This window comes from Colossoma macropomum, unplaced genomic scaffold (assembly GCF_904425465.1).
Source record: "Colossoma macropomum unplaced genomic scaffold, Colossoma_macropomum, whole genome shotgun sequence".
NCBI classification, from domain to species: domain Eukaryota; kingdom Metazoa; phylum Chordata; class Actinopteri; order Characiformes; family Serrasalmidae; genus Colossoma; species Colossoma macropomum.
This window is the reverse complement of record NW_023494788.1, coordinates 28,611,605-28,633,778: the sequence shown is the minus strand read 5'-3', so window position 1 is coordinate 28,633,778 and position 22,174 is coordinate 28,611,605. Positions and strand designations below refer to the sequence as shown.

Below are 22,174 nucleotides of genomic sequence, written 5' to 3'. Positions count from 1 at the left end.
GACAGTGTGTGAAGTATAAATAAAAGCATAAAGCAGTGATTTGTAAATCCTCTAATCTGTATTTAAACAAAAAAAACAGTGCAAAGATTTTTAATGTTTTACTTTATCAACCTATACGCTCATTCTGAAACTGTCTGCAACACATTCTAAAAAAGTTGTAAAAAGTTCAAAAAACATCTTAAACAGGTGATACAGTCATGCTTGGGTATACAAGGAGCATCCAGGACTAAGGCCTAATCCTTTATAAGTAATGATGGGTTGAGGTTTGCCAAAATGTGTCTGCAAATGGTCCAACAGTTTAAGAATGATGTTCTTGTGTTTTAAAACAACATGCAAAATGTCATCAAAAGATTCTGGGAATCTGAAGAAGGCAAGGCCAAAAATCATAATTGAATGCTTGTGACCTTTAATTCCTCAAACAGCACTGCTTTAAAATCTGACACACTTATACGATGGTTATCACCACACATATTTGTGAATACTTTGACAAATCATTGTCAATAAACACTGTTTGTCACTTTATCCATAAATCCATAAAATCCATAAAAAGCCTGTACTATGTAGAGTGGATGCCATGTGTCAACAACGTCCAGAAACACTGCCGATTTCTTTGGGCTTGAGCTCATCTAAAATCACTGCTTTCTGTTTTTATTAGCATTTCACATACTGCCCCAACTTTTTTAGAATTGAGGTTTGTAAACCTAAAGCCATTACCAGTGCCTAATGCACTGAATAGTCAAAAAGTCCTTTAATTTTTAGCTATAATAGCAACTGACACCCCTACTACAAAAACTAGCACAGATCAGCATAGCTAATCAGAACCAAAAACAGCAAATGTTGTGTTTTGGATGCTGGAATGCTGGTCACCCACCATGATCATGCTGGGTAACAAGCTAAATCCACTTAAAACCACTATAAACAAGTTTAGACTAGTATGGAATCGATGCTGCTTTAAGCTGTTTTTTCAGCAGGAACATCCATCAGCCAGTGTGCAATATGGCTGTACAGTAGTGTATAAAATCAATGAAAGTTAAATAGTGAAACAAAACTTCAAAAATTAGTCTAAGAATATTTCTAAACAAATTCAACCTACCAAATCATGTGAGATGCTAGAGTTCAGGATGGTTGTCACTGTGCAGTTGCAGTCATAATTGCCATTCTTTAAATCAAAGATGACAGAGATGTTGTGTTCTTTGGCGAGGTCTAAAAGTTCAGAAAGGGTCGGCACTGTCTGGTTACGAGCGTTTTCCTTCTCCTCCTCTGAAAGCAAGGATACTGACCAAAACGGATCTGTCTACATGAACAAAATAATTACTACCTGAAAATGTAGAATGAAACTCTAGGGTGTAGCACAAAAATCTTCACTCTCTGCTTTACCTTCAGAAACCATTCGCCTGCGTTTAAACTCTGCAGCTCTTCCAGTGTGAAGTCACTGCTAGAGTTGTTTGTACGATTTGGAAAAATAATATCCACATTTGTTGTCCTCTTTAGAAACTTCTTGCCATCGTCATGCATAAGAAAAGGCTTCTTGTCCTTGCTAAAGGGAGAGAGAGAGAGATATTATGCAGCAAAGCCAAACCCATTTATAGTATTTACAGTCACTTGCAAAAGTTTGGGCCCCTCTGGTCAAATTACACATTTTGTTGATTTTCTGAGTTAAAATAAGTTAACATATCCTCTACAAAGAATACACTGCTGCAGATTTAAGTGAACAATTACTGTTTATTTGAATTTATTCAAATATTGTAGAAACAAATAAAACACTAAATATGGTCTGTACAAAAGTAATGGCACATGTTTTTTTCTAATATGTTAAACTCAGCAAATAAATAGAAATTGTGAACTCATCTTTGCAAAAAAAATGCCATATTTATGTTTGTTCACAGCACAGGATATATAAACTCATTTACACGTAACAAGTCAATACATTTTTGCATAGTCTGTATTCACTTTACATAAAATAACCAAAAGTCTGAGAAAGGAGCTATATAAATAAAACATACTATTGCAATTATTATTATTATGATTATTATTATTATTATTATTATTATTATTATTATTATTATTAACAACATTACACTAAAAGATTTGACAAACCTGAGCTGGACATCTGTCTCAAAGGCTGTAACTTTGCACTCTGCACTTCTCCTAAATGACATCATGGTGTTCTCTGGAGCCAGCTGAACAAAGCATATCAACAACAGTTAAAAAGAGATCTAATATTGTTTCATGCTTGCCCTAAATATCGTAACTGACATAAAACCAGTCATCTGTCAAAACCTCCTTCAGACCTATTTCTGGACCAAACAGAACAAAGCGTATTACTGGTTGAGGAGTACATGTCTCAGTAATGATGATTATTGTTCTTATTGAGCTTACTAAATCTTAATCCCTCTGGTTCGTGCCTCATTTTAGCCTAAGAATTACATTGACAGCCGACAATCTGGGCAAAATGCCATATTGCATAAACAAAGTAACCGCAGGTGATTCATTGCGTGCTTCCTGTCAAACTGACAGTTTTAAAAGAAAGAAGCCACACTGTAACAATCGAGATGAAACAGAAGTATAGAAACACACTGATCCAAAGCATTGATTTTCAAGGTGGATGCAGGTGTAAAATGATAAGCTCCATGGAAAAACCTGACACCAAACAACAAATTTATCTTTCAGAAAAGTAGCACTTACCACAGGTGCACCTCGGTGTCCAACGAGGGCTGGTTTCGGGGGAAGTTTGTCAATGATGCATGGAGAATGAATTAATAGAGGACTGAGGAAAATTGCAACAGAAACTGCCAGTAATGCTCCAATAATGAGGGCTTTGGAAACTGTGCCAACAAAAAGAGAAAAAGTTGGCTTGTTTTTCAGTATCAATCAGTAAACAGTGCCCCCACAGTGATACCCACAAATGTACACACCTTTGTGCTTGTCTGTACTTGAGAAGGTGAAAAAGAAAATATGTGATATGTTGTTCTTTCTATTACATATTACACGGCATATATGTGACATAAAGCTAACAAAGAAATGGTCACTGAACTTAATTTTTCTAGATTTCAGCATAGTTAAAGTCATACACAAAAGTTTGAACACTCCCAGTCAAATGAAATGTTTTATTGATTTTCTAAGTGAAAAAATGAAAAACATAGAATAAATTTAAATATGGCATTTATCTGCAACTGTTAGTACACAAAATAAAATAAAACATAAGATATAAAATGTGCCATAACTTTTGCACAGGGCACATTATGTTTTATTTTTATAAGTTCAATTGAGCAAATGAAGGGTAAAGGTACAACTAAAATCTGCAGAAGTACATTCCCTGTAGAGGATGGATATTTACTTTCACTTGGAAAATTAAGAAAACATGTAATTTGATTGAGGTGTCAAAACTTTTGTAAATGACTGTATATTGTTAAGCTGTATAAAATGGGGTTTGATAAGAAATTCAGTGTCCTAGAGAAACTCATTAAATCAAATGATCATAGTGGTGGTGATAGGAAACAGACATTTGAAAAGTTTAATAATTTTAATAACTCCCTCACAGACAGTCGGAATCTACCGACTGATGCCTGAGACATTTTTTACAAGTGCTTGCCATAAAATGTTTTCTTACATTAATGTTGGAGAGGTACATGCATGGCATTGTAAGACAAAATAGTACCTAAAGAAAACATATTTTTTGGGATTTAAAACTATTTTACCCTTATCAATATTACATATGAAAACTCGAAGATGAGTGTAGGCAGTGGTTTTGGATAGTAAATAAAACGGCCACTCTGAATGACTAAATCACATTTTCCACATTTCCACTTTAAAATTGATCCACAAGACTGTTACAACATAAAATACATGGAAAACAAATTCTCTTTGCCTACAGCTTATTGCTCTGCCTGATGCCATCTGATAATAGGGACATGTTGACATATGTTACAGAGTAAGACAAGGCCAGTACTGACCAGCACTCTGAGTTCTGTGGTAACTCTGGAAGATGAGCCAGCTCAACATGGTCAAGGCCACCACCGCACCCAACTGCAGAAAAGGGGCCGTGGCCTGCGAGACATTGGAGATGACATAATACCATCTTCACTCATGCATAATATATCATCACTGTTGAGACACTTTCACAAACATTCTCCCAAAAATAGTGATATCCGAAATGGTAGGAAATCTATAAATCCATTCTGGCTCCACACCTGCAGGGACAAATGAATAGTGCTCCATTCCTCTTCCCATTTTGAACTTATTCCCGCTATACCGAACACGACTATAACCAGACCCAGAAAGAGCAACACCTACAGAGAAAGAAAGCACCATTCAGTAACCAAGCCTAAAAACATTTGGTGTTTCCCAACCCAATCCTCAAGGACCCCTAGGAGGTCCATATTTTTTTCTGTTATGTCTCCAAGAACAATCATAGACCTCCCAGATGTTGGGAAGAGGAATACAGAAACATGTGGCCTGATTTAGATTACGATTAATTGTCATATAAATAATTACAGTTAACAATTCTTGTCTTTTCTTCCTTGTTCAGTGTACTGAATTATTAAACTACAAACCTAAAGTTGCTGATTGGCCATTTTGGCTAATTAGCCATCTTGCTTCCCAATTATGTTTATTTAGAAGCTAACATCGGTTGTACTGTCAAAACAATGCACTACACCGTTCCGCATGCACACATGATTGGCATAAATGTCCGCAGTTAAACAGAAACAAGGAAAGCTTACTTTTTTTGAGAGGGACAAAAACAATCTTTTTTTGCATAAATGCTATAAATGTTAGAATTTTCCACATAGCTACAAATAAACAAACATCTCACTGATGACCTCAACATGTTAGAGCACCAAGTTAGAAGCAAAAGTTTTTGGGTTTTCTTTGAGTGAATGCATTTACTGTTTTCTTTTATTTACTCTTATTTGTCTCAAATAAATTTGCTTGTTGAATCATAAAATGATTGTGAAACACATATAAGTAATTGCAGTTATCTCATTTGCAATTTGTTGGTTATGTAATAATCATGGCAGGCCTATTTTGAGCTGCTTGGAGGTCCCCAAAGACTGATTTGGAAAACACCGCTACAGATAAAACAAATGACAAAATCAACATTAATAAGAAATTTATTAGGTCCAAATACACTGACGGTTAAAAACAACTGCTCACATTTGGAAACAGAGAATAGAGTGTTTAACAGTTTTAAGAAAATTTGATCATCAGTTGTTTTTTTTTTGTTTTTTTTTGTTAATGCATTTTGTTAATGCATGGTTGGCAATACAGCAGGAATATCACGATACCTGAAGAAATTTTCATGATATATGACATGCTACAGTATTTATTGTTTAACATCTGATAAGTTGGAATAGACACCAAGGAACCAGCAGTGCCCCATTTAAAAAAATATTACTGAAAACAATAAATACATAAATACTAATTCCAATTAAACAGGACAAATTATGGTCTTTGCAATGAAACATGAAGTTGGTCAGTGTTTTAAGTACTAATGATATCCACAGTTTGCTGAGAAAAGCATTTTATGACATAATGTAGCGTAATTCATTATCTTAATAATATATTGTCCCTTGGAATTATAAGGTTCTATCTGCGTTCTGAGCAGTTTTGAGATATTGAGGTTCAAAGATTTTGCATTCTAAATAGCAAAACTGATATGGGGAACAAGTCTGTGTCATACATGAAAATGGCAGACATTCGAAATGTATTCTAAATGTACAATATCAAAAGCCTATCAAATTTGTGAAAGATAGAACCTTCTAATCCTAAGAACTCACTTTCTGCTTGGAATTATAAGGTTCTATCTGACAAAACATGAAAAGAAGCAATGAATTTCAAAGATCACAAACAGGTTACTCAAAATCTGTTTTAAAAGATAAAATTAGTGTTGTTGCAGAGTGTCTACATTATCAGAACATTCAATTTAATGTCTTTTTATGACATTTTTATTAATTTATTTTTAAGACATTTACTTCTTGTTTTAGGACAAATCATATTTTTCTTATTCAAGAAGCATTGCTGTTTAAGTCTAAAGGTCAGTGCTAAATATTTTGTCCAGTGCAGAGGTCAGTTTTAGGTAGGAACCATTAGTTTAAGTGTCCTTTCACAGCAACCAGCTACTGTAACGAACTGTCCCAGCAAGTAAGTGTAGATGTCAGTCTAAAGGCAGTATAAGGTTTTGTTTTATATCAAGAATGTGATATTTTGGGAGAAAGAAGCTGGATGAATGAATTAAATGAATGTTTATGTGGTAATTAAGACCCCATAAATTCAAATGTTCACTATTTAATTAACTTTAAGGCTTAATATTTATAAACTCTAAGACAATAAGAGTTTTTAAACAACTGCAAGGAGTCAGGCAGAGTTTCAGCAACATGTTTATGTTTCACAGTTTTATAAACTTGGACATAAATATATATATATATATATATATATATATATATATATATATATATATATATATATATATATATATATACACATATGCCACCATACAACATGCCTGACTCAAGCTTTTATCTACATTCTGAAAGATACTGCTTTAGAAAATTTGAACACTGTATTAATATTAATCTGTTTCGTGGTAAGAAATGTGAAAATTGTACTGAAGTGCTCAATCCCTGCCACACTCTGGCCATCCAAAAGAAAAAATTCAATAAGCCTGACTGAGCATCAGTCATGCAAACTCATGCACTTCATGCCTTGATGACTCTCAAACAAAAGAAGGGATATGTGAGAAAAACTAAAGTACTAAATACTAGCATACAGCATAAAAAAGCATACAAACACTTACTCCTGGTTGTTATAACTTTTCTGATGGACATGAATGAATAAATAATAACTTGGAAAGCAAAAAATATACAAGACATAACTTGTATTCAGAGAGTGTCCCAAGACTACTTTTAAGCACTGTATTATTTGTTGAGTCATTCTCGGCACAGCAGTGACACACGGCTAAAAGTGGCTCTGTGGTCAGAAAATGTCCACTGATGAAGAGCTACAGCATGTGTCAAGCTCAAGTCCTAGTGGACTAAAACACTGCAGACTTCAGCAAACTGCCTTATTAAACAAACCTGAGTCAGCTCATTAACTAATTAGCAAGGCCTTCATGAACTGAATTCAGAGCATTAGACGATGATAAACGTTAATATCTGCAGCACTTTAGCCCGGAAGGTCCCCATGTTAGACATGCCTGAGCTAGGGGATAGTTAATATAAACTCTGCATCTGCAGATGCTACAGTCTACAGTCCCTTACTGTACACCTGCAAGGTGGAGTTACAGGGAAAGGGTTATCATCATATACCATGACCATATCAGTGTCACTGCTGTGCGGAGAATAGTCCACCAACCAAATAATATCTGGTCAACAGCGGTCTTGTGGTCAGACACCAACCAATGGTGAATGGGGTAGACAAGAATGATTGTATAAATTGTAATTGTATAAAAATCAGTAAAAGGGCATCGGCTGTTGCAAAATTTAGAGCGGTAAATAGACTTTATATTTCATGAGCTTCACTTTCACTTTTTCCTTCATAAAGATGGCAGCTTTTCTGTGAAAATTTTATAATGAATGAACCAACAGAAATGCTACAAAATTACTGCTTTGGAGATGTTTTCTTTTGGACAGTGTAGATATCATAGTTGTAACTGTCTCTAAAATACTAACTTTGTTTGGAAAAAGGTAAGCAAACAAACAAAAAAACCTGGAGTTACAAGGTTCTAATCTAACCTCAACAATATCTCTAAATGTTAAATGAATCAGATTATTTAATATGTAAGTGGGGTTGCAGTACCTTATGCAGCCAGTGTAAATCCAAAGGTTCTTTAATAGCAAACTGGAACAATGAAAAAAGCTGAAAGGAAAAAGGTCACATTTATTACAATAAATGGCCAATTTCTTGTGTCAATGAAAATACTGCACATATAAAACCTATCAGTCTATTTTTCATTCTCACCAATAGGAGAAGGCAGTATATGGCCACTACTGCAGACAAGATGATGATACACATGAACCAGTTCACCCACAGACTGAGCTCTTGAAAAGCTTTCCTGTTAAAGTGAGGTCATAAGAAACGACAAAATTACTATTTACCAGTCAGTGTGATCAAACATTTTCCCGAATAGACACCGTATACCATTTTTATTTTCTTAAATCACTTCTGTAAAGTGTTTTTTATAAAATGTGCCTCACCAGTTGAGATCACTGTGGTCATTATAAGCGATAAAACAGATGTACATCCATCCCAGCGTCAAAACAGACACCAGAGAGAGGCAGGAGAACCAGCAGCATGGGCACTAGGATGAGGGAGAACAAAGAAAGTACAAGTTTCAACATGTCATTTACTTTCGCTTGTGATAATCACTCAGGTCAAACTGGTAGTCTTTAATCCCCTGCATAAACAGATGTGTCAGGCTGTCATCACGTGCTATGCAGATATTTTCCTGCCAGTAATTTGTCAGAATTGGCAAAACACTGTGGCCTGATAAAGTTTATTAGCTTGTAGTGTTAATGGCGTGGCGTAATTTACCTAACATTCTTTTGAAACACTTATTGAACAATGCTGTCACATATGTAATTGATTTATCTCTGTTTTGTAAATATTTTTTTTTGAATGTCATGAAGAATTCTGAAAAGTGGTTACTTCCAGGTCCACCGTTTAAAGCAATGTTTTCATGGTGACTTTGACCATGATATACATCTCAAGGTCAAATAACTATATTAGCTTAAAACTCACAGTAACAGAGATTAAAAATATTTATCTATAGGATGAGATGGCCAGCATTTTAACTACTGCAATTTTTTAATATTTTATGTTAGTGCCAGTGGGCTTATGGTGTATGTGAGCTAACTGTGGGCTAAAAAATATTGGTCTATTAAAGCATGGTTTGATTTAGAGGTTTGCAATATGATATTTTAGCACTACTGTGATTAATTTTGTTATGGTGATAAAAATATGCTTTTCTGAGCATGGATATCACCCGTACCTGACCACTGACCAACCGCACTTTTCATGAAAAGATAGCAAAATTTGTGCTGTTTAACTGGATTTTGTGTGGTACCGTAAACAAAACATTCAATAAAAATCACTGTCCCCAGAGTTTTTGAAGGCTGTTTTTAAATGTGGCTGTACTAGTGCACTGTGTATCAAAGTATGGTGGTACGTATTGTGCATTGTGAAAAGGTCTTTAAATATTGTATGATATTTTTGCCATATTGCCCACCTCTAGTATAGTTTAGCACATAGTTTACAATAATTACAAATCATTCCAATCGGATAATTTGATGGTTGTCAGTTTACTAGTTACTGGCTGAACTTTTCAATACCACCAACAGCACACCTGTGAGAAATGCTTTTAGAGCCAAGTTGCTTCAGTCATGCAAAAACATTACACCTTCCCCCAGGGCAAACTCATAAATGAGAAAGCGACCCTGAAGTACATTTTTCTGAGAAAAAAAATAACCACAAAACCCCCTTAGCCTTTTTTGAGTGCTTAGTTCAACAAACAATCCTTGTTTTGCCTCCGTATGCGAGAGTGTAAACTGATGTAAATGCCATAGTTGAGTCTGCGAGGCCATTGGAGCCATGCCACCGTCTCCTCATGTTGAGTTTCGCCTGATCATGAATGACAGAATAATGAGACGTGCATGATGCTTTAAAGCATGGTATCAAACTAGCTCCAGCGCTGAGAGCTATTAAAAGAGACCAAATTAGTCCATTCACATGGCCAGGAGCCTCATAAACTAAGTTTTAGAAATCTCTGAATACATTCCTAATTAGTCCCAATATACACAAAAGATTCTCCCTGCTCCAGTAATCAGACTTCCAATTAACATACTTTTCAATACAACTAAACCATCCACCCAAGAACATATTTAGTGAAGCACACAGTTAGGTGATAAGTGTTCATTAAGCAACATTTCAGAATTCTGCTCTACAATCAATCGGCAATACTTCCTATTTGGTTAACAGAGAATATTAATTTTCTCACAAAGGGAAGGCCTTAGTCTGTCTGCATAGAAGATTCTAGACACTGGAAAGCCCCTGGTTTCAAAGACAGGCCTGTATGTACTTACTGACCCAGTGAGAGGGGCAAGTTGACCATGATAGGTAGAGCAGACTGGTAAAACCAGTTGAAAACCTGGAAAAGGAGTGAGCTCATCTTTTGAGAACTTAGACTTAAAACAGTTATTAGTATAAATGTTTAGCTGGTATTAAAAGATTTCTTTTTATTCATAATATTATGTTGGAGGCCTGGGGTTCAAGGGGATAGCCCTTGGTCCAGACAATCTAATGGTTTCTGACTATTACTCAACACCCAATTTAGTTTGCTTTTCTGTGAAAGTAAAACTGAACAGGACAGCAAAACAAAAAAGGTTAACTACAAGCAGTCAATTAGTATGTAATTAGTGTCAGTACAGTGATTATGATCCAGAGTAGAAAGATATTTAGAGCAGAATAGATGGAACTGTCAAATGGATGCTCACTCTTTGATTGTTGTCCCTTGAATGCGTCCAGTAGCAACTGTAGACCCCTCTGAAGCAAATTCGGAAGATGCTTTCCTGTGAACGCATTGCGTTGTCTTCACAGCAAGATAAGACACATTCACAGAAAATGTAGACCTGGATTTCCGCGTGTGTAGATGTCCGTGTAATAGCTCAGATCTGCAGAGGGTTGAGAGATACGCGGGGTGAGTTAAACCTGTTCTTCAGTTAGACCCCAAAACATCCAGCCTCCCCCCACAAACTCACTGTCTTCAAATTGTGATTCCTTGGAGGTCTGTCAAGCCAGAACTGGTTGGTTGTTCGTTGTTGTGAATGGATGCATGAAAGGATGAATGGATGACTGGGTGAATGATTCCATTGATAGACAAGCAGGTGAGTAGATAGAATAGATAGATACAAAAATTGTACTCTATAATATATATACGCATACATATATATACACACACACATATATATATATATATATATATATATATACATACACACACACATACACACACACACACACACACACACACATATATATATATATATATGTGGCCCCAAATGGAGCTTTTAAATAATTAAAACTAGTCAATGAAAGAGATAGTTATCAACAAAGACTGTGGAGGCTTTTCCCCTATAAGATGCCATAATGTCTATAGAAAAGCACTGTCAACAGAATGAAACCCCCTGAAGCAGCCACACACAAGCTGAGGTCTCCATGCACGCATGGCTGCAATTAAATCCTCAATGCAATGTTCCAACATCTAGTGTAAAGCTATTTTAGAAGAGTAGCGGCTGTCATTGCAGCAAAGATTACAGAAATAAATACTGGATGAGTAGGTGTCTACAAACCTTTGGACTTGTAGTCTTTCTCTATCATACAGTATATCACTACAAACCAAATACATTTTTTGTTAATGTAAATAAAACATGCACAGCGCTGATTTTTAGAAAATTGTAAAATATTTCCAAAACTTAAAAATCCATACTTTGGTTTGTTGTGTACATACATAATACACACATAAATAAATTAATAGAAAGATTACTGAGATCCAAAATGAGCACAATACCCAAGCCAAATAAAACTCTGTCCCCCCTTAACACAGCCAAACGAAATATAGTTTCTCCAGAACATTTTGCTCGATTTTATTTTTTGTCAAGTGAAATGAAGTGTATCCCATATAAAGTTGCAGTAGGTAACCCAATCCCAAATATTACAGACCTAGGGCTGAGTGACATGGATGAAGACCCACAGTGACTTGGATAGCGTTGCAAAATGCAAAATGTCCATCATAACTTCACAGATACAAAAAGCCTTTGATGGTGTCAACTCCATATTCCAAAAAGCAGGGCTCGATTTGAGAAGAGGGAAGTCCTCTTGTCAAAAAATGACAAAAATCACCAGCCTTGTAAAAGTCATCTCCCCTTTCCATCTCCTTTTAACTAATGGAGTGATTTTATCATTTAAGGTTACTTATGTCTTTTATTGATATTTTAACTCAATCCATTTTTGAGGTTAACATACCAGTCTGTCCCAGATCTTAGGAAGCTCTTCAGGTCAAGTCATAATATTACAATCAGGGCAAAGCACTCACATACTAAAGAGGTGTATATGTAGAAATAAATGTTTTACTTTAGTTGTTTGAATCCACCATCCGACTTGAAATCTTTCATAATTCAACCACTATTAATAAGGGTTGCTCCTGGTACATTACCCTGTAATGTGTTACCCAATGGCTCATTGGTGTGCATTTTATGTGGTAACAAGACCCCTTTTGCTCTCTGTGGGCTTTCCCATCCTTTTGATGAAGTATGCACTGAGGATATGCTGTTCCTGTTTCAAAAGCTGTTTTTTCTCTGGATCACCTAAAAGCTGCAACTCATGATAGGACTGGCAAGTCTAAGCAGGTTAATAAAAAATATGTTCTCTGAAGCTCAGCTAATAATCTATAAGCAGGCTACACGCAAGCCGGCTACACGCTCTAAGAAACAAATCCAAAATCACAAAATGACAGTGGCATGAAAGTGTGTAAGAAAAGGAAACATGAGGAAAATGTTCTGTGGCTCAGCTATTAAAGCTAACAACAGGAACGTGTATGCATGCCTCTGTATAGATCTCATTTGATTAGAGTAGGAGCAATGCAAAACAGTAACTGATTCAAACAAGCTGTGAAATTTCTGCACACCAAGCCAAAGCTAGTTAGATTACATGGTGAACATTCAAAGAAAGTGCATGAGTACTGAGTACTGACTACAAGAAGCATTCACAGCTCTCTTTCATGTGCACAGTCAATACAACTCAAAGCACTCAACCAAAAGAAGACATAAATCAGCCACAAGTCTCAATACTTACCTTAAATGATGGGTTTGACATCAAACATGTCATCAATTCCAGCATTGACAAAACTCCTATTCTCAAAATACTTATATTTTGATCCCATTGTCCTGGACTGGCACTATCATGAATTTAGAGCAATAATTATTGTTATAAAACTAAAACTAAAACAGTTTTAAAGCTAAAACTGTCACCATCAGATACACAGTACTTTCATCTTTGAGAGACAAGAGAAAATCAAGTACTCACCGCAGAGTCCAGACCTCAACATCATTGAACGCATTTGGGTTTATTTGGATCATGAGAAGCAGAAAAGACTGAACTTTGGACGTGTTGAAAAATATCCCTGCAGATTTCAGCAAATCTGAAATATTGTAAGCTATAAAAGACAAAGGGTGGACACTTAAGACAAAATTGATGTATTTTGTTGTTGAGACTTCTGTGTAACATTTTGCTAAATTTGTTTTCTGCTTTTTTTCCTGAAAGCGCAAAACAAACTGAATTAACTTGTATTTAATGGCCCTTTTGACTGGAAATTAAATAAATGAAGGATGTTCTCTGATATTTGCACAGCAATGTATGTGGGCAGGCAGTCTTGTAACAAATTAAACTGCCAGATTTTTAGACGTATCTACTTATAATACTGGTGAACCTGGCTATATTTTTAGTATGCTGAGAGTGACACACCTTGTTCTTCAATAAAGTCATAAGTACACAGAGCTCTTCAAGATAAGTAAGATCAAAAGGTCAGAAGAGAAGTGAAACTAATGGACTCTGGACTATAAACGCAAATTAAATCAAGGGAGGATAGGCTACTTTATGGACGTGTTACAGACTATGTTGCAGACTATGGATATGCATACAATTGCAAAATACCACACTGTAATAATATTGCTACGTAGTGTAGCTGTTACATGCCTTGCAATCTATTAAAAACACAACAGTAAATCAAAAAGTTTATTGCATATTTCGCAATGTTTATGATTAACATTTTTTGGATTATGTAAATCCAATTTGATTCAACAAAGTCCCCAAACAACACTCATCTGAAACATCTAAGCCTTGCCAGGATGCCCACAGCACATAACACGTCAGGATTTGTTAGAGTATTCATTTGCGTATTGCAGCCGGCATATCTGAGGTAGTAATGCAAAGGTCAATATTGTGCTAACAATTCATCACACCACGACACAGAGAAAGCCAATGTTTCTGATTATGATATACAATAAAGACAGATATTAGGCACATTCTACTGTAAATTTCCATTTCATAATCTTTCTATCAAGAACCTGTTGATCTGCAAAGAACAACTGACAGAGGAAAGTTACCTTCACACACCCATTCATTTAAATGCCAATGTGGAACTGAACTTGTCAACTGAAATCATCAGATCATTCAAGATAAGAGATTGCTTTGTGTACATTGAGCAGAATTCCGATATGATTACAGAAAAGTATTTTGTGCTCTACTAGCTCTGGTATGTAGTGAAACTACTGAGTCTTGTTAATAAGAGTCTATTGAGACACTATGGAGACTACTGAATTCAACAGCAAAAAGACCAGTGAAACTCAATTCATGAGAACTTTGCTCATGAGAGGACAATTCTGGATAACCATGGTCCTTGACAGGAGAAAACTATGAAGTACTTTTTTTTAGATTCTTAGTCTGTTCATTTTTTTCTGTCTTCTGTCAAGTTGATCTATTGTGGTAGCCACAGTTGTCACAAATGTCACTCGTCACACAACACATCTTATTGTGCAATATGTAAACAAACTGTGGGAATGTACAACTGTGTGAAAATGGCAAGAACAGCAGGAAGTATTAATGTTAATGACCCTGCTTCATAAACAACAAGAAATATGCAACAAAAAAATCTTGAGGTGATCTCGGAAAGAAAGTGAAGAATAAACCAGTAAGTTACTCAGCACTGAAACTTTCAAAAACTTCTAGTTTTTTGCTGATCACACTAAACAGTGTAAAGAATCTTGGTCACTGGAATGAATTTGAACGACTGCCACCTACTGTGCTGTGAAAAACTATTTGCCCCTGCCTGATTTTCTTGATTTGTCACTCTTACTTGTTTCAGATCTTCAAACAACGTTAACAAACAACAAAGACAACCCAAGTACACACAAAATACATTTTTTGAATGACCATTTAATTTATTGAAGGAAAAAGTACCAACAACCAACAGACTCTATATGTGAAAAGGTTACTGTCCCCATATCAACCAGTTAACCAAATTTAGTTGACATCTGGGATCAATTAAACTACACACATTCAGGCTTGATTTCTGCCAGTCCTGTTAAACCTAAACATGTCTTAAATAGAACCTTTCCTGCAAAATGAAGTGTGCTAAAAGGTTTCAACAAGCAGCACAAAATGCTACAATCAAAAGAAATTCCAGAAGAGATAAGAATAAAAATAATTTAAATGTATCAGTCCCAGAGGGGTTACAAAGCCATTTTTAAGGCTGTGGGCTTCTAAGAAACCACTATGAGGGCCATTATGGAGATGATGTGAAACAGTGGTGAACTTTCCCAGAGGTGGCTACCCTACCAAATTCATCCAAGAGCACAGCAACGCAGAGGTCACAAAAGAACACAGACGAAAATCTAAAAAGCTGCAAGCCTCACTCAGGTCAGCATTTGTGATTTCACCATTAGAAAGAGACTGGGCAAAACAGTACCAATGGGAGAGCTTCAAGGCAAAAAGCAAACGAAAGTAGAACTTTTTGAAAGACAGGGGTCTCCTGTCATGGTGGTGGTAGTGTAATGTTCTGGGATGCTGTGCTGCTTAAGGGTCTGGACTGAGCTAAGATTACTTAGCAAGACAATGATTCAAAGAGCAAGTCCACCTCTGAATACTTCAAAAGAAACAAAATGAAGGTTTGAGTGGTGTAGTCAAAGTCCTGAATTGAGATGACGTGGCATGACCTTAAACGGGCCCTGACTGAATTACAGCAATTCTGCAAAGAGGGCAAAAATCCAGTGATGTAAAATTCTGATCTCCAGTTATAGGAAGAATTTGGATGCAGTTGTTTCTGCTTAAGGTGCCACTTCCATGTATTTAGTTTAGGGGGTAATTATTTTTTTACATGGGCGACATAGATGTTTCAAAACCCTCTTCCTTTAATGAATGCAATGACGACTTAGAAACTGTGGACAAATACGGGAAATCAGGAGGAGTCAAATGCTTTTTCACAGCATTGTATGAAAAGAATGCCTTTTATTACTATGCATCCATGAAATTTCAGTACCGTAAAACTGGGCTAAATTGTCCAGCATGCACTGACCCAGGCTTCATAGCTTCTTTAATCCTAGAGTCACATGGTGGCCACGTGTCGTGGGCAATGTCACCCCAAGCACTGCAGAACAGAAGATTTTCCCAGCCTTAGGAATATTATGGCTGTGTCCAAATAGTCAAAAAACGTTTTCCCTATTTGCTGATTTTGTCAGTTAAAACAGTCATTAAGTACAAGTTATTCATTTTTTTAGCATCAGAAAAAAGCAGAAAAGACATTTTTAACAGAAAATCAACAGAAGCCACAAGAACTAAATATAACTATGAACAGTATTTGGTGTGTCCACCTTCGCCCCTTTATACAGCTTTCATGCTTGCTTTTGGTTTTTCAAACCTCTAAAGTTCATTCTTGGATGTTTGTTGCATTTTTTGCTTCATATGATCAAAGTAATCTCATTTACATATTTAGACTTACCAGTCCATAAAATTGTACTCCACATCTCAGACGTCCAGTTTCAGTGTTCTAGAACAATTTTTCCTTCCTTTTTGTCTATTTCTTTTTCTCAATAACAGCTTCTTGCAAGCTACACATCCTTTCAGACCCATAGTGTTGAGTTATTTTCTCACAGTGGAAGGATGGACAGATTTTTTTAGATTACAAGATTTCTCTCAAAGTCCTGTTTGTTGACAGTATTGGTGGTCTACTAGGTCAACCACAGTTTGTTAAGAGTTACATTTTCTATATATCTTTTACTTCTTTTTTAGTCCAGTTTTAGAAACTTATTTTCATGTATTTTCTCCTTCCTCATGCAAGTTTGTTATCTTATATCTAATCTCCTCAGAAATATCTCCTGAAAAATGAATAACTTGAACGTAATGGCTATTTTCAATGGAAATTTAATAAATGAAGCATGGATTCTGACTTTTGCACAGTACTTTACAGTAAGTTCCTTGGATCTATTTTCAGATCTATATTGATCAGTTTGTTTATATTTGTCCTAAAATAACTGTCATTTTAATGAAAGAATGAGACACAAGGATCATAAAGTTTCCCTATGAAGACCTTAAAGGGCCCATATCATGAGAAAACCAATTTCCCTCCCACAAATGACAAATGTTGGAGTTTTGATATTTGTTCAATATAAAAATATAATTAATGCATTGCACATTAAGCTCAGTTATCATTATAAGTGTTATCACATTGCAAATATATTACATGATACTAGCTTTAAGAATGAATTAATTAATTTACATATTCATATTTTTCCAAATACCAGCCTGTCCACATAATGAGCCTGTAATAATGGATATTGAGGAGATGAGGAACATGGCATTGAAGCTAGGGTGCTGCAACTGTGTGCAGAGCAACTGTGTAGAATTCCTTAGTACATCTTTAATTTGAGCTGCAGCCTAAAAGAGTCCCAGTTATGTGGAAAACATCTTGTGAGGTTCCTGTCCCCAAGAAAAGGCAACCGACAGCACTAAATTACTATTGACCTGTTGCATTAACATCCCACTTAATGAAGACACTTGAAAGTCTGATGCTAGCTCATCTGAGATCTCTGGTCAGAACAGCTCTTGACCCTCTGCAGTTTGCATATCATGACGGCACTGGAGTGGATGATATGGTTATCTATCTGCTGGACAGAACATACTCTCACTTGGACACATCAGGCAGCACTGTGAGGATCATGTTCTTTGATTTCTCCAGAGCATTCAACACCATACAGCCTGTGATGTTAGGGGAGAAGCTATGGCTGATACAAGTGGATGAATCTATCATCTTATGGACAATGAACTATCTAACTGGACAACCTCAGTATGTATGATTGCAGAGCTGTATCTCAGGCAAGGCAGTGTGCAGTGTTAGGGCACCCCAGGGGACTGTATTACCCCTTTTCCTTTTCAACCTGTACACCTCTGACTTCAGGTACAACACAGTCATGTCATCTGAAAAAATTGTCTGATGACACGGCTATTGTGGAATCAGAAATGGAAAGGAGGAGGACTACAGGAAGCTGGCAAAGGTCTTCGTTAGCAAGCATAAGTTGAACCAGCTGCAGCCAAACATCAGTAAGACTTGAGAAGTCCAAACCTGCCTTGTAGCAGATGTGGAGGTGGTAGGGACATAGTATCTGGGTGTGCACCTGGACAACTAACTGGACTAGAACTGTAGCACTCACACTGTGTACAAAAAAGGCCAGGAGGCTGAGGTATTTTGGTGTGTGCTCACCTATAGACATTCTACCAGTCTGTTGCAGCGAGTGTTTTATTCTACACTCTTTTGTGCTGGGGCAACAGCATTAACAAAGGTGCTCTGAACAAATTAAACAAAATTATTAGGAAGACTGTCTCTGTTGTAGGAGTCAAGCTGGACCCTCTGGAGGTTGTGGCAGAACAAAAGCACGCTCAACAAGCTGCTACTCATCTTGGGCATTACCTCACAGTCCCTGCATAGTGCAATGGATAAACAGAGAAGTACCTTCACTGCACTGTGTTAAAGAGCACCATATAATATTTCTCTTATCCCCTGCTATAACGCTCTACCACAAGTCTCGTTACTGCAGAGATTGTACTGATCTGCTGCCTGAAATGTGTTGAATCACATCATTATATCACCTCTCTTGTTAATACACTGTGCAGTACATCATAATATGCTACTGTAATGACACTTTCACTATGTACTTTAGACTGTATGTACTGCTGCTGCTCCTAAATTATCATTATACTCATTGTGTTTTAACTACCTCATACCATTTAGTGCAATACCTGCTCTCACGGAAATGCAACAAATATCTTATATACATATGTAAATATGCTAATAGTTATCCTTTTATTCCCATTCCCTCATATTTTCCTCTAATTTATGTCTATTTTTAATTTAATTTTTTTCTGCCTATATGCAAGCTTGTGAGCAATTATATGTCTTGCTACTGTAACGCTGCGATTTCCTAAGGGATCAATGAAGCTCTATCTATCTATCTATCTATCTATCTATCTATCTATCTAATAAGGACTTGCGAAATAACGTTCTTTTTTTCCAAGAGCCTGGATAAATAAATGTACTGACATTGCAAAAAGCAGTGGCCGTGATAACAAACTAACAACTAAGCACCGCCTCATTGTTTCTCTATGGTGAACCTGCCTTAAGCGTGCGACCAATCAGGAGGCGATACTGGCACATATCTATAATTAATCTACAGATGATCTATCAAAATGCATATCGCGCAGAGAATTGGGTCAGTGGAGTTAAAATAAACAATTTAACTTGGGACTTTCTCTGCACAATTTTTAAGTACTCTTTGTTATAACTAAGCACATTCATTAAACGACTTTGAGTGGACTGGTGGCTGAAAACTGTAATCACACAAGAGTGACATTGCCTTGCCCTGTGAATCAGCTGTTCCACATCTAACATCATGTCTCATATCAGTTTCGAAATCAGTTGTATAGTACATATATACATATATATGTATACAGGGAGTGCTTGTCATGACACAGATCAGTGACAGTAAGAGAAGTGATCGATTCACTGAAATCACAGGTTTCACTTTCTTATTCACGCCATCTTACATAAATTATAGATCAGGCTGATGACCTTACCTTAGGAAGCCTGCAGTCTTGATTTGACTGATTAACCGGTTACCTATGCAATACGAGAAGTTACTGCCGCTGGGAGGAAGAAAATGGGCCAGCGGAATTTCTTCCACACCTGAAGATCTAACCTTCTAACGGCTGTAAACATCAGGTGATGATCATATTTGATAAGAGGTGCATCAATCAGCTCACTTTTCTTACATTTTCCAACCTTGGAAATGCACCATGCGCACTTGGCTTAATAAAATGGTTTCATAAACAAGAAATATTTAAAAACTACAGATATTAAACAGAACGTCATCTCTGAGATGTACTCCGAGGTGTTAGATAGTTATGGACCAAAGAACAGATTAAGAACACTGATCAAAGATCAGGTACGTGGTCGGTTTATGTTGTTATGTTCGGTTTCAGCTGATTCCAGATCACCATTCTTACTCTGAGGGTTTAATACATATTGAATTTCGACTCAGACACTTTTTGTAGTAGTTAACCATGAAAAATAAACTATCGCTTACCTTAGCATGACAACTTACAAGAGCCATCCAAGTCCCAAATGTTCAGAGCAAACAAGTGGGCTCCTCTCTCACAGCAGACCTCTCTTTCTCTCTGTCTCTCTCTCTCTTTCCCACGTTGTAGATGCAGTTGAGAATGTCGGGATTCGAATGCTAATGACGCCGATCAATGTAGGACTCCACTCCACACAGCGGGGGAGGCGGGGGAGGGGCGACCACTATAACCTCTCGGCTGCTACAAGCTTTCATTCACATTTCTTTATAAACCTGGTGAACCGTCTGTACTAAGCTGCACGAGATGTGCTAAGATGCAAGCGGTAAACTAACTAATTTCAGATAAAAGTTTCAGCAGAGAGAAATTGTACAAGCCATTATCAAACAATCTGACATGAAACAGGTTTGGAGTTGAGAACCACTCTAACAAGTTTCTCTCAGCCGGTATCAGGAGATAATAAAATAATGATGTGGGGGAAGTCGAAATAGTCTACAAATGTGAGTTATACGGCGAATCTGTGATTAAATCAGCATAATAACTCCAATTTACGGTTGTGATGTCAGTGTAGAGGACAATCTGGAGTAGTTAGTAGTGTTAACTGGTGGGAAGTTCGATTCTTATAGAACCGATTCTTTCGAACTTTCCAACTCGATGAATCGATCGGCCGATTCAACGATTCCTTGATTCACGAGTCAAGTGGATCTCATTCTGAAATCCTTCCTATAAAACAGGATCTCCGGTCCTGAAGGGTCAGTGTCCTGCACAGTTTGCTGATTTACTTATTTAAACAAACTTGATTATACTCATCAATTAATTGCCACGTTTAATGGGTGTGTTTGAATAGGGAAATCCCCTGTGCACCCCTGCTATAATATAGCACTAAATTCAGTGAGTTCACCCCATTGTGTGACTTTGATATCCACTAAGTTACTTACGCTGTCAGATAAAAGGGTACTGTACAACTGTAAGTTACAGTGTGGCCCTTAATGTTCAATTGTGTTAAAAGTACACTACATTCATTTTCTTTTCCAGAGGAGATGGTATATATTTGTATCTCTTCATAAAATTTTTGAAAAATAAAATAAAAAGTATGGAGTTAAGTCAGTATAATTAATTTAAAAAAAAAAGAATAATTGCAACAGAATGTGATATACTTCTGTGCTCTAACAGAAGGTACTAAAGAGAGACTCTTGAGGGTGACATCACAACACAAAAAAAAAGTATCGGCCTGTAATATGGACCTAAACATTGTATAGATGTTACAAACAGTTTGATTCAGCTGAACTGGGACGTGAATTGAATGAAGTAGTTTGTTGACAAGAATCATTCAAAAGAACGTTTCGTTCACGAGTCGGACACCTTTAATGTCAACATGAAGAAGTATTCACTTTGATAGCAATTGCCTGAAGTTCAACTGCGCTACTGTGTGGTAGTACATTTTAAAGTGTTTGCTCTTTGGTAAGGTTTAAATTACTCATATGTATATATATATATATATAGGTCAGGACTTATGAATATGAATTGCTAATTTACATACACCTTTTGTGATGGGTAACATGTTTGCTCTTTGGTAAATGTGGATTTTTAAAAATTATGAAAAGAAAACATGGAAAAAAAAGGTTTATATTACTCAGTGGTATAGCTGGTTTTGCTGTTTAGCTTTGTGTTCATTCATAAAAATTCTACAACTTTGATGATGTACACAGAGTAATCTGTAGCTGTTTAGCGACATCTGGTGTCTACAGAAGTATATTTTTTTATGTTTCTAAAATGATGTTAATCGGCACTATAGTGTTTTTCCTCTATTTTTGTTGTGCCCTCATTTTACGTTGGAGAATTGTTGCTGCTTGACATTTTATGATACAATAAAGAGAGAAAGAAAGAAATATCAACGCGTTAGCCAGCATTACCTAAATGTTATGATATTTGATGACTTTGGGGTGAGGACTTTTATTTCATGAAAAAATTCCAGCAGCAGAGCGCTTTTAGTTTTCTAATACAG

General features: G+C 36.4%; 1 protein-coding gene across 1 annotated transcript in view; it reads right to left on the bottom strand.

The window, feature by feature from the left end:
• gdpd2 (glycerophosphodiester phosphodiesterase domain containing 2) overlaps nt 1–20,391 on the bottom strand; it is a 28,195-nt gene extending 7,804 nt beyond the window's left edge. The window contains exons 1-11 of the mRNA XM_036569059.1: nt 20,181–20,391; nt 10,488–10,664; nt 8,193–8,296; nt 7,957–8,050; nt 7,795–7,854; nt 4,191–4,289; nt 3,954–4,047; nt 2,686–2,825; nt 2,098–2,180; nt 1,378–1,537; nt 1,094–1,294 (exon numbers count right to left, since the gene is read on the bottom strand). Coding sequence (XP_036424952.1) covers nt 1,094–1,294; nt 1,378–1,537; nt 2,098–2,180; nt 2,686–2,825; nt 3,954–4,047; nt 4,191–4,289; nt 7,795–7,854; nt 7,957–8,050; nt 8,193–8,296; nt 10,488–10,574 — 1,122 coding nt within the window. The 5' untranslated portion in view covers nt 10,575–10,664; nt 20,181–20,391. The remainder of the gene's footprint in view (nt 1–1,093; nt 1,295–1,377; nt 1,538–2,097; nt 2,181–2,685; nt 2,826–3,953; nt 4,048–4,190; nt 4,290–7,794; nt 7,855–7,956; nt 8,051–8,192; nt 8,297–10,487; nt 10,665–20,180) is intronic.
• Nucleotides 20,392–22,174: the final 1,783 nt, after the last annotated feature.